General features: G+C 41.5%; 1 protein-coding gene across 2 annotated transcripts in view; it reads right to left on the reverse strand.

The window, feature by feature from the left end:
* atad1b (ATPase family AAA domain containing 1b) overlaps positions 1 to 12,538 on the reverse strand; it is a 62,982-nt gene that overhangs the window by 25,245 nt on the left and 25,199 nt on the right. For both annotated transcript variants that reach the window (XM_080205487.1, XM_080205486.1), the window contains exon 2: positions 7,842 to 8,029. In XM_080205487.1, the coding sequence (XP_080061613.1) occupies positions 7,842 to 8,015 (174 nt within the window). In that variant the 5' untranslated portion in view covers positions 8,016 to 8,029. The remainder of the gene's footprint in view (positions 1 to 7,841; positions 8,030 to 12,538) is intronic.

Raw genomic sequence — 12,538 nt, forward strand, 5'->3', positions numbered from 1 at the left:
TAGAGCACAAAGTAACAACTTCCATTACACCTCATTTATCGGAATGACAAAAACAAAAAATGATATTGGAAGCACAAATCTGTTAACACTTTTAATCTGCTACTAATAAAATGACACACTTAAGTCTCTACGTTTCTCTCTATTTACATTTCCTTCAACTCCACAAAGGTATTCATGCTATAGGGCATGATTTACACAGCAAACACACTGGAGAATAGCTTCAGCACCACAGACTACTGGATCGTACTCAATCGGATAGTGCCAAATGTGGATTTCAGCATACAAGGGAATGTGAAATGCTCATGTCCTGTGAATGATTGGGAAAAAAAGTTCCACAATGTTATTATTAAACTAGAATTCTGAGGAAGTGGAGATCCTCTCACAGACCTGCAGATGAAGAATGGATGGTTGTTCATCAGGTAGCGGTAGTGCCCATGTATGTGAGATATATCATGGATAGCACATGAAATTCTTACAGCTATGGCAGGATACGTAGGGATATAGAACTGACAGTTTTACTGGCCACATTTTGTATGACAGGCCAGATGGTGGGAAGGCCACAACCTACTACCAAACAGGAACCGCTAATTCTCATAATAGTTTTTGAGGAACCTTTTAATAGGGAGCTGTAGACTATGTGGGACCATTACCAAAAATAAAAGCAGGAACCAGCATAGCCTTACTAATTTAACATAAAAGTGATTTCCTGAGACCATCCCTTTAAGAACAATGATAGCTAAGGTAATGGTAGCAAAACCAACTCACATTTTTACTCAATATGACTAATACCACAAAAAAGGTGGCATGTCCTCTTACTCTCTGCTTCTTCTACACTTCAATTCTGGAGACCCATTGCACTGCTTAAATGACATCCGACTGGAGTCAGGAAAGTCAGACAAGATAGGTATTTAAGTCAGCATGGAACGGCAATCTACTGCTGACTGTCATCCCGAGACATTATGGCCCATTATCTTGTGCAATCCGTTTCTGTATCAGTCTTAAACGGAGGAAGGATGCCCTCTTGCTCAGAATGAATTTTCTGTTTCGAATTTTAGTGGTCACTGATTTACCCAGGTGCAATTTTGTCAAACTTGCTGTAAATTCTTAGCGTTGTTCCGACCAGGATGGAAGTAGTGCTCAATTTAATTAACCACACCACAGTTTAAAAGTTTGATTTATTCATTATTATTATACAGAATGAGAGACTATAAGCAGCCTTCTTTCAATATACAACAAGCTTATAAGCCGGTGAGACGTGACTTTCCCCGTACAAAACCATGCTGCTGGCACTAACTAATCCATTTCCTTCCAAATACGTACGTATCCTCAGTATCTTCTGCAAAAGCTTCCCCACTACCTTATAATTTCCTGGATTATCCCTGCTTCCTTTCTTAAACAAGGGAACACCATTGGCTATTGTCCAAACCACTGGAACCTCGCCTGTGATCAAAGAGGATGTGAAGACACCTGTTAAAGACCCAGCTATTTCTCCCCCTGCCTCCCACAGTAACCTGGGATAGATCCCATCTGGCCCCAGGACTTTTCTACCTTAATACAATTTAGGATACCCAACAGTGTCTCCTTCGATATATTAACGTTCTCCCGAGTATTCACACACCTATCCCTGACCTCAACATCTGTCATCTCCTTCTCCCTGGTGAATACCGATAAAAAGTACGTAAAGATCTCACTCACTTCCTGTGGCCCCATGCATAACTTTTCTCTATACATTCATAAAAAGCCTTGGCATTCTCCTTGATCTTGTTTGCTAAAGGTATTTCATGGCCCCTTACAGCCCTCCTAATTCCACATTTAAGTGGAATTAAATTCTTTCCTACTTTCACCGTACTCAAAAAGGTCTAAGCATCTAAAAACTGACAAAGCCCATCGTAATTTTTCTTTTTCCTTTTGACTAAGCTTACAATTTCCCTCGTCATCCATAGTTCCCAAATCCAGTCATATACATCTTCATTTTTGCAGCAACATACCTGTCCTGCACTTCAATCAACTGGCCTTTAAAAGCCTTTCACATGCCAGAAGTGAATTTGCTCTCAAAAAGCCACTCCTAATCCACATTCCCCAGTTTCTGTCTAATCTAGATGTGATTGGCCCTTGCCCAATTAGGCTCCGAGATGGATACATGAAAAGGGAGGGAAGAGAGGGATATGGACTGAGTAAGGGCAGCTGTTTTTTAAATTTAGTTAGGGCGTCATGATTGGCACAGGGTTGGAGGGTCGGTCTTTGTTCTATAAAACCAGTCTGATCAAACATAAAGGCTTCCAGTTTATACTCAATCCAAATAAATCAGACTACATCAAGGTTATCCACCTCAGCATTTTAAAAAGTTAATGTCTCCAATTAATCTTTTATCCAATATTTTTGTTCCATGAGCCTGTCTTCATAATTTAGAGGTCCTTCAAAACTAGTTTAAATTTCCACCTTTGAGACTCCAACTTGTTCAATTTTTTTAAAAAAAAAATCAATATTCCGTGGCATCCATGACCAGCTTCTGTCAGCCAGCTCCACAGTCACATTACTGGAGGCTATGAGGAGGAATGTTTGATGCAACAGAGCTCAAGCACTTGAAAAGGCAAGTCCCAGTGGCAAACTCCTTAAACAGAAATGCGTGTGGTACATGGAGTCCCAAAAAACAACAGGGGATAAAATAATGAATTATTATTCCTGTTCCAGTCGAATTTTAGTAAAAGAATGCAAGAGCTCCTCTTCACAACTAAAACATTTGGAGAGTATTGAACAGCAATCTGTTATGGAAATACAGCCGCCACAACATTAAAACCATTATTCTGCAGTCCTGCATTTTTAAATAGAATGAATGCTAAGGGATTCACAGAACTAGAGAAATCTAAATAGCTGTAAAATATTAATAAAACTTCTGAGATAAAGCAATGAGAAATTTAAATAAAACAGTACTGATAAGGTTACAGATAGTTGACTTGTTCACAGTAAGTCAGAGATGCAAACTAGCTGACTAATAAGGAAGTGGTGATTATATTTACATGGAGCTGAAATTTTGGCTTAGTTAAGCTGGTAGCACTCCATGTTCTGTACCAATATTGTGGGTTCAAACCCCACTACCAAGACTGGGGCACATACACTACAGTGATCCTCCAGTACAGCACAACATGGGAGGTTTCTGCATTGTTGTTAGACATCAACTTTCTGATGAGACATGAAACTAAGGCCCTGCCTGCCCCTCAGGTGGACACAAATCTTCTTTGACATGATCCGAAGAACAAGGGAGTGTACCTCAGTGTCCTGGCCAATATTTCTCTCTCAAAAAATATCACAAGTTCAGATTTTCTGATCATTTATCTAGCTAGCTGTGAGACCTTACGAATTGGCTGCCCTATCATTACAGCAACTTTATTTTGAAGTACTTCATTAGTTGTAAAGCACTGAAATTTCTTCTGAATACGATAGGTGCTATATACGATGCAAGTTCTTTCTTCAACATTCCAATGCTATATTTAAGATCATGATTCAACTCATTCTACAGATATGTTAAACTAATGCTTAAATGTTGCATTACTTATATGATTGTGATAAATACAGTGGCAGAAGAGGAGGTGAGAATTCTCCCAAAGTCTTGCCTAACATACATGCCTCAGCCAATACCATATAAAAACAATTAATTGTCATTTGTTTCACTGCTGTTTTTGGAATTATGCATTTGGCAGAGTTTTGCCAACACAGTGTTTCAAAGTAAAAACAGTAATTGTATTTGGCACACAGAGATACAGCTGAGGGACGGAACTTGTGCTATATAAATAGGTTTTTCATTTAAAGTATCATTTTCTTTTATAAAGAGTCAAAATAATGTTTTCTTTCAAAGGGCTCTTGAAAATTTCTCAAGGACTACTTGTTCATTTTCAGGGCAACTTTTTCATTCATTCCTTTATTGGGTGATGCAGACACATACTAACATTTTTAAAAATCAATACAAATACAGAAAGAAAAAAGCAGTCCTCTTTAGATAGATAAAACCAAAGAATGCATTCATATATAACTGAATCTTCTAATTTGGAATCTATAAAAGGTAAGTCTCCCATACCCATTTCCAAAACGAAATGGTTCTAACTACCAGGCACAAGGCAACTTCTTGGTAATGAGTCTCACATCGACAGCTCCTTTTAAAACTTAACTACTAGCAACTAGCACTGTCCACCACTCTTTGGTTTTGATTTTCCAATTTGTGGCTTCTGTTTAAAGCGAGTGCTGACAAACATAAAACTGACTTCCAAAGATCCCACTGTGCAACAAGACAAATTAAATCTGCAGCAACAAGCTAACCACCAGATAGCGAACAGCTTAACTGACATTTATTTCAATGAGTTTTTTCCTCCCCAAGCTAATACTACTTCTTACACAATTACGAATGCTTTAATGAGACAGAGTGGAACTCCTTAGCACAGAAGCACCTGACACAGACCACTTTATACAGGTGGTTAACTCACAAACCTCCCTCAATGCCATACATTTTATAGTGGACATTTGAAAGTCTAAACACAAATGCAGAAAGTCAGAGGTATGTAGGCTGTCCAAAAATCAAAGAACATGATGGATCACAAGGCCACCATTCATTCCATTGTGCCCATGCTGGCTCTCAGAGATTAGTTCCCACTCCCACCTTCTTTCCCCTCGATCCTGCAAATCTTTTTGCTTTTGAGCATTTATCCAATTCGCCACACCTTTTTGAAAAAGATAATCCATTAAAGTCAACTCCAGTTGCAGTAAGAGGCCGAATTAAGGCAAGTTCATTAAAGGTGGAGCCTTGACCATTTCTCCAGTTCCTCAGCCTGCATTTGCCTGTTGCTGCTCCTTCTCGGCCCACTGACATCCCAAATTCCAGACCCCATTTTCAACTCAGGCACTGTGGCTGCTGACTTTGGATGAGCGTCACTAAGTAAGGCCTCGCTGATGTTTGCTGTTGTCCTGTTCTTTCTCATCCAGGTTTGGGCTTTGCATTATAGCATTAGCAGGGCCTCTCCCATCCTTGCTGCTCCGCCAATCATAGACACTGTCCCTGGAGGAACAGGAGACAGCAGCTGAGAGGGAACCTGTGATCGGATGAGCAGCTGCTCAGATTAGTTTCCTCCAACTGAGGAGGTGACTTGTCTCTCATTTGCCATCCACATCATTGATTTCTCATGGACTTTTTGAAAGTTTTTAAGGGTGAAATTTGCCTGCCATCCCAGTGTATTTGAACCCTGCTTGCAAGAGTTAAAAGCAAAACAGTTGTGTTGACAGAGTTTGCTTATTCTAGGACACTCCAGAACACTTTCTGGACAATGACAAATTTTTTGAGGTTTAGTCACCTTGGAAATTCACATGAATGTAGTAACAGCAAGGTTCCACAAGACAAAAGGACCTTGTGTAACTGGTTCAGGGATTTGGCTGACAGATAACCAATCACTAGAAGGACTCCTTTGCTTCATACAATGTCATGGTATTGTTTGCCTCCACCGAATCAGGCTCTGAACATCTTACCTGAATGATCTATGACAGAGTAGCATTCCATCCACTGCTGATCATCTGATTGCCTCTGACGTACAAACACCTTGTTAGTTTATTGTGTCATATTCCAGAAAGTCAGTTGATGACAGATAGTCTCCAATTCTATCTATACATACTCTAAACATTTGCAGATGTACACATCGTGAGCATATATCACGATGGAACCCTAGCAAAATTGGAGTAAATGGGAATCAGGGAAAAACTCTCCATTGGTGGCCATCATATCTAGCTCAAAGGAAGATGCTTGTGGCAGTTGGAGACTAATCATCTCAGTTTCAGGATAGTACTACAGGAATTCCTCGGGGTGGTGTCCTAGGTTCAACCATCTTCGGCTGTTTCAAAGACCATCCCTCCAGGGTCAGAAGTGGGGGTGTTCACTGATGAATGCACAATGTCAACACCATTCACAACTCCTCAGAAACTGAAGCAGTCCATGTCTCCACTCAACCAGGCCTGAACGTTCAGGTTTGTGCTGATAAGGGGCAAGTAACTGTGTATGATACAAGTGTCAGCAAATTACCACCTCCAACAAGGGGAATGTCCTTGACATTCAAGGTCATCACCATCATCAAATTGTGCACCACCAACATCCTGGGGGATTCTATCCAACAGAAATTGAACTGGGCCAGCCATGTAACTGTGATGGCTATAACAGCATTTAGAAGCAAGTAACTCACTTCCTGACTCCTTATAGCTTTTTAATAATCTATGAGGCACAAGACTGGAGCATGATTGATTACTCGCTACTTGCGTGAATGAGTGCAGCTCTAGCACTCAAGAAATTTGATATCATCCAAGACAAAACAACCTGCTTAAACAATATCACATCCACTGCCTTAAAAAACATTCATGCCCTCCACCACTGGTGCACAGTGGCAGTAGCATGCACCTTCTGCAGGGTGCAACACAGCAACTTGTCAAGGGTTTTTCAACAGTGTCTACCAAACGTGTGACCACAACTGCCCCCAACAATGCTGGTTTGTAATTAAATTGCCATTTCTTCATTGTTGCTAGAGAACTCCCTCCCTAACAGACTGCAGCTATTCAAGAAGGCAACTCACCACCACATTCTGAAGGACAATCAGGGATGGAAAATAAATGCAGGTCTCATCAGTAACATCCACATCCCACAAATGTGTAAAAAAATATTTTTATGCTTGATGAAACGATACTGAGGAATCTGTTTTACGCTCAGGTAAAAGATCTATAATTATGCTTCCTATTTTCCCCACAGTGTCAGTGAGGTCAACTGCTCGGTGAACCAATAAATCCTTTTCTACATGGCATCTCATCTTGCGACCATTCTTGCATTCAAGACAAAGAATGCCATGAATGGGGTGTGGCCATTGCCAGTTTCCGCAAAGCCAGGAACTTCTAAACAGCTGCTAAGTTTGTCCGTTGCTGGCCAATCTGCTTTTAGAATGGAGCCACAGTCAGGAAACTGTTCGATATGACAATAATAAGCTCAACAGATAAGGCAAATAAACATAATGGAGATTATTCACAGCATACTACCCACAACAGTACCTACCAAAGAGAAAACTGTAAATGATTTGAAATATTAAAAGTACTGTAGGAAAAAAATCATGACCCATGAGTACAATAAACCAGTAACTATTAAATATCTTGCAGAGGGTACACACATTTTTTGAATATGTAACTCATTTTAAAATGAAGTCAACATTCTCATGGGATTTGCTGAGACAGTTTCTGCTTATTATATTCTGTAGTATAATTTTCTGAAATCTTTCTCCCAAATCTGCAAACCCTTGTCTGCATGGGTTTTCTCCCACACTCCAGAGATGTGCAGGTTAGGTTGATTGGCCTTGGTAAATTGTCCCGTAGTGTTATCAGGACTATCAGGGCAAATAGATGGGGGTAAGGGGATTGAGCCCGGTTGGAATAGTGGTCAGTGCAGACATGATGGGCCAAATGGCCTCCTTCTGCACTATAGGGATTCTATGATTCTACCATTTCTAATATAACATATTAACTGGCTGTAAATATCATTAACTTACAGCTGGTACGAGGTCTTAACTGAAGAGTATCCATTCTCTTTCATGAAGATATGTGAAAATCGCTCTCAGCTGGCCATGACAGAACTCTCCACTCACCTGAAGGGTCAGAGGCCCGAAAACTAGTGGCTTTTGCTACCAAATAAACCAATTAGCCTTTAACCTGGTATTGCGAGACTTCTTACCATGATATATACACACCAGTGTCTATGCATAAAGTATGCTCAGGAAAGGCTAAAATATTGCAAAATACCATCACATTGTTGTACTATTATAAAACAGGACACCAACCTGCTTCTGTGCTTCCATTTTTTGCTTTCTTGTTGGATCGATGGCATCTACCATCCACTTGATAGTGTAGTACGTTACTGCACCAAATATCGTCAGGCGAAAAATTAAACCAACTATTTCATTGCGTGACAGAGGTCGAGTCAACGATTCTGTGGGGACTTCTTTTAAAACCATCTTTACTACTAGATCTAAAGGCAAAACAAAAAGTTTTAATTTGTTGACTCCCATGTTATTTTACAGTGGCGTACTTCATGCAGGATTTGTTCAATTTCATTTAAGGACCAAGATGTATGAAATCGTATTAATACGATCTGAACGAACTTCACTGGCTCAATTTTGCAGCTGGTATAAGCTACCCATAACTCATTTTGTCTCAACTCTAAACAGAACCTCACTTGCACATGCGTTTTTTTCCTTTTTGTGGTAAATCAGAAGTTTCATGTGCACATGGTGAGCCATTTTTCCCCCCCAATGATCTTACAACCTATTGTATATAAATTCTTATTTTGGGGCATTAAATAGTATATTACTTGCCTTCCAAATTTACAATTGGGTTCAATACTCAAACTGGCTCCCATCTGTACTCTAACAGAAAACTATCCAGTCATTGATCCGATTTGTCACGTATATTGGTACACAGAGAAAAATATTGTTCCTTGTGCACTATGTAGACAACGCATACCATTCATAAAGTACACAGGAGAGAAGGAAAAAGAGTGTGCAGAATGTTGTTTGTAATTTTTATTAATGATCTGGATGAGGGTATAGTTGGGTGGATTAGTAAATTTGCTGATGACACCAAAGTTGGAGGTGTGGTAGATTGTGAGGAAGGGTGTCATAGTCTGCAGGGAGACTTAGATAGGTTGCAGAGCTGGGCCGAGAGGTGGCGGATGGAATTTAATGCGGAGAAGTGTGAGGTAATTCACTTTGGTAGGAGCAACAGATGTGTCGAGTATAGGGCTAACGGGAGGACTTTGAATAGTGTGGATGAACAGAGGGATCTAGGTGTGTGTGTACATAGATCCCTGAAAGTTGGGAATCAAGTAGATAAGGTTGTCAAGAAGGCGTACGGTGTCTTGGCGTTTATTGGTAGGGGGATTGAATTTAGGAGTCGCAGTGTAATGTTGCAACTGTACACTACTCTAGTGCGGCCGCACTTGGAGTACTGTGTGCAGTTCTGGTCCCCGCATTACAAGAAGGATGTGGAGGCGTTGGAGAGGGTGCAGAGGAGGTTTACTAGGATGTTGCCTGGTATGGTGGGGAGGTCCTATGAGGAGAGACTGAGGGATCTAGGGTTGTTTTCGTTGGGAAGAAGGCGGCTAAGAGGGGATCTTATTGAAACATATAAGATGATTAGGGGTTTAGATAGGGTGGATAGTGATAGCCTTTTTCCTCGGATGGAGAAAGCTAGCACGAGGGGGCATGACTTTAAATTAAGGGGGGGTAGCTACAGGACGGATGTCAGGGGTAGGTTCTTTACCCAGCGGGTGGTGAGGGATTGGAATGCCCTGCCTGCTGCAGTTGTAGATGCGTCTAGTTTGGGGGCGTTTAAGAGATCTCTGGATAGGTTTATGGACGAAAAGGGATTGGTATAGGCTAGTGGGTCATTGTTTTTGTAACTGGTCGGCGCAACATCGTGGGCCGAAGGGCCTGTTCTGCGCTGTAATGTTCTATGTTCTAATGTAGCTTTAGAGCCATAGCTAGGGTGTGGAGAAAAATCAACTTAATACAAGGTAGGTCCATTCAAAAGATGACATCAGTGGAGAAGCTGTTCTTGAATTGGTTGGTAAATGATCAAGACTTGTGCATCTTTCCCTGATGGAAGAAGGTGAAAGAGAATGTGTTTGGGATGCGTGGAGTCCTTGAATACGCTGGCTGCATTTCTGAGGCAGCAGGAAGTGTCGATGGAGTCAATGGACAGAGGGCTGGTTTGTGTGACGGACTGGACTACGTTCACGAACTTTTGTAGTTTCTTGCAGTCTTGGTCAGAGCAGGAGCCACACCAAGCCGTGATATTAACTTTTACAGATACAGATACAGATGAGTCAGAGCAGACATGCCATGTTTCCTGAGTAGGGGCGTTGGTGGGCTTTCTTAACCATAGCATCAGCATGGAGGGACCAGGATAGGTTGGTGATCTGGACTGCTAGAAATCTGAAAGCTTTCAACCATTTCTACTTTATCCCCCTTGATGTAGACAGGGACATGTCCTCCATTAACTCTTCCTAAAGTTGATGACTATCTCCTTCATTTTACTGACAGAGGAACAGATTACTGGCGTTGCACCAGTTCACCAGATTCTCTCTCTCTCTCCTGTACTCTGTCTCATCACTGCTCGAGATCAGATCCACTAGTGGGGTTGTTGGCAAACTTTCAAGCTAGAGCGGTGTACATGGAGTTTAGTAAGGGGCTGAGGGCACAGCCTTGTGGGGCACTGGTGTTGAACATAATTGTTGAGAAGTTGTCATTGTCTATCCTTACTGATTGTGATCTGTGGGTTGGGAAGTCTAGGATCCAGTCACAGAGGGAGGAGCCGAGCCCAAGGCCATGGAATAATGTTGTTGAAGGTTAAGCTGTATTTCGATAAGCAGGAGTCTGACGTAAATGTCTGTTTTTCAGGTATTCCAGGATAGGGCCAAGGAAATGGCATCTGCTGTGGACCTGTTGTGATGATGGGCGATCCAGGCAATCTGGGAGGCTGGAGTTGATGTGTGCCACAGCTAAGCTTGTGAAGCACTTCATAATGGATGTCAAAGCCACAAGGCGATAGTCATTGAGGCACACTGCCTGGCTTTCCTTTGATACTGGGATGATGGTCATCTTCTTGAAGCAGGTAGGATCTCAGATTGGCATAAGGGGTCAAAGATGTCTGCGAATACTCCCACCAACTGGTCTGTGCAGGATCTGAGTCCTCATCTGGGTACTCCATCAAGGCCAATTGCCTTCCACAGGTTGGCCCTCAAGAAGGCTGATCTGATATCATGATGGTGACCTCAAATATCGGTTTGGCTGAGGCTTCCGGGGTGGAAGGTGTCTTCTCACTGATTTCTTGCTCAAAACAGGCATAGGTTGCATTGAGCTCATCAGGGCAGGGTGCATTGTTGCCATCGTTTTTGCATGCCTTTATCTTGTAGCCTGTTCTTCCTGCAGACCTGTCCATAAATTGGTGGGAGTCTGCGCGACTAGCCTACGTTTGGGTCAGGTGCTGTCTCTTGGCATCTTTGATGGTTCTCCATAGATCGTACCTAGGTTTCTTGTGTAGGTCAGGATCACCCGACCTGAACACTTCAGACCTGTACTTCAGCAAGCAGTGGGTATCAGTGTACGTTCATGGCTCCTGATTGGGAAAGACACGGATGTGCTTCCGCACACAGTCTTCTACACGCTTACAAATGAAGTCTGTTACTGTAGAGGCATCCTCATTCAGGAGATCATGCAATTCCTCAGACCAACACCGCACAACTTACTTTATTAGATTCCCCGGCTTCAGTTTTTGCTTATAATCCAGCATTGTGGTCTGATTTCCCAAAGTATGGTTGGGTAATAGAGCTGTAGGCATGCTTGCTGTTTATGTGGCAACGGTCCAGAATGTTTAAGCCTCTGATGGGACAGATGTATTGCTGGTATCATGGTACGACACTCTTGAAATTGGCCTGGTTGAAACTTTTGTTTTCCTGTTCCACACTACTATGATAATGCAGAGCTTCACGAAAGAAAGTTTCACTTTCTCAAGTGGAAACCTTTAAAAACTTAACTTTTCACTTTAAAAATATTTGTCAAACTTGAATGGATCACAACTTGCAACCATGCTTGAAACATTGCTGCTGAATTTTAATAAGTCATACAAGAATCAACAATGCTATCCTACTTTGCTTTTGCAACTAAATGGGACCAACTTCTCAAAAGATGTTCACCCAAGCCATTAGATGGTATGATTATTTTTACTCCGTTTCCCTGTTCAGTTTGTTCAGGTGCTACTATTACACAGGCCACTTCTTGCAAACAAATGTGCAGCTAAAGGATGTTTTCACATTGACTCTCTATTGAGGGTCTCCTAGATATTAAGGCATGATTACCCCGTGTGCTTTCCAAATCATTAGTACAAAAACTATTAGTACAAAAACTAAAACAAATGAAATTTCTGCTTTTATGCTGAACACCAAGTTAGTCAATGTCTAATAGCAGTAGGAACAGCCTACAAAGTACTAAATTGGTCATTACAATCTTAAAAACTTTGAAGTGCAATACCCAATATTATTGGGAACGGATTGTGTTAGGCTTTGGGCAAATTCAACAAATTAACTTTCAGGCATTCTAACATGCTATGTGACGGTGAAATTATCATTGGTACACTTCATTATGAACCTGACGATTGATGAAACGAAACCTTACACTTGATGAAACGAAACCTATCTACATACACTGGAGTTTCGCTTGATCACATGTAATTTTGAGACAGTTGGTTTTGCGGAGGCTTGAATCTTGTGTCTCTCCTCAACCCGCAAAGGGTTTAAACTGTGAACAGCTGGAGTTAAAACTTTTCGGGATTGTTTCCCGCTGAAAACCCGTTTCCTCTAAACGCTCTCCCGGGTTTGGCCGGCTTACTTCCTATACATGCGTTTCCACCCTCCCCACCCCTGGATGAACAGAGTAACATTAAGGAATAATTTTAATTAAAGCCAACTCCACGGCCACAT

This window comes from Carcharhinus amblyrhynchos, chromosome 17, assembly GCF_965287045.1.
Source record: "Carcharhinus amblyrhynchos chromosome 17, sCarAmb.v2.hapA, whole genome shotgun sequence".
Lineage (NCBI taxonomy): Eukaryota > Metazoa > Chordata > Chondrichthyes > Carcharhiniformes > Carcharhinidae > Carcharhinus > Carcharhinus amblyrhynchos.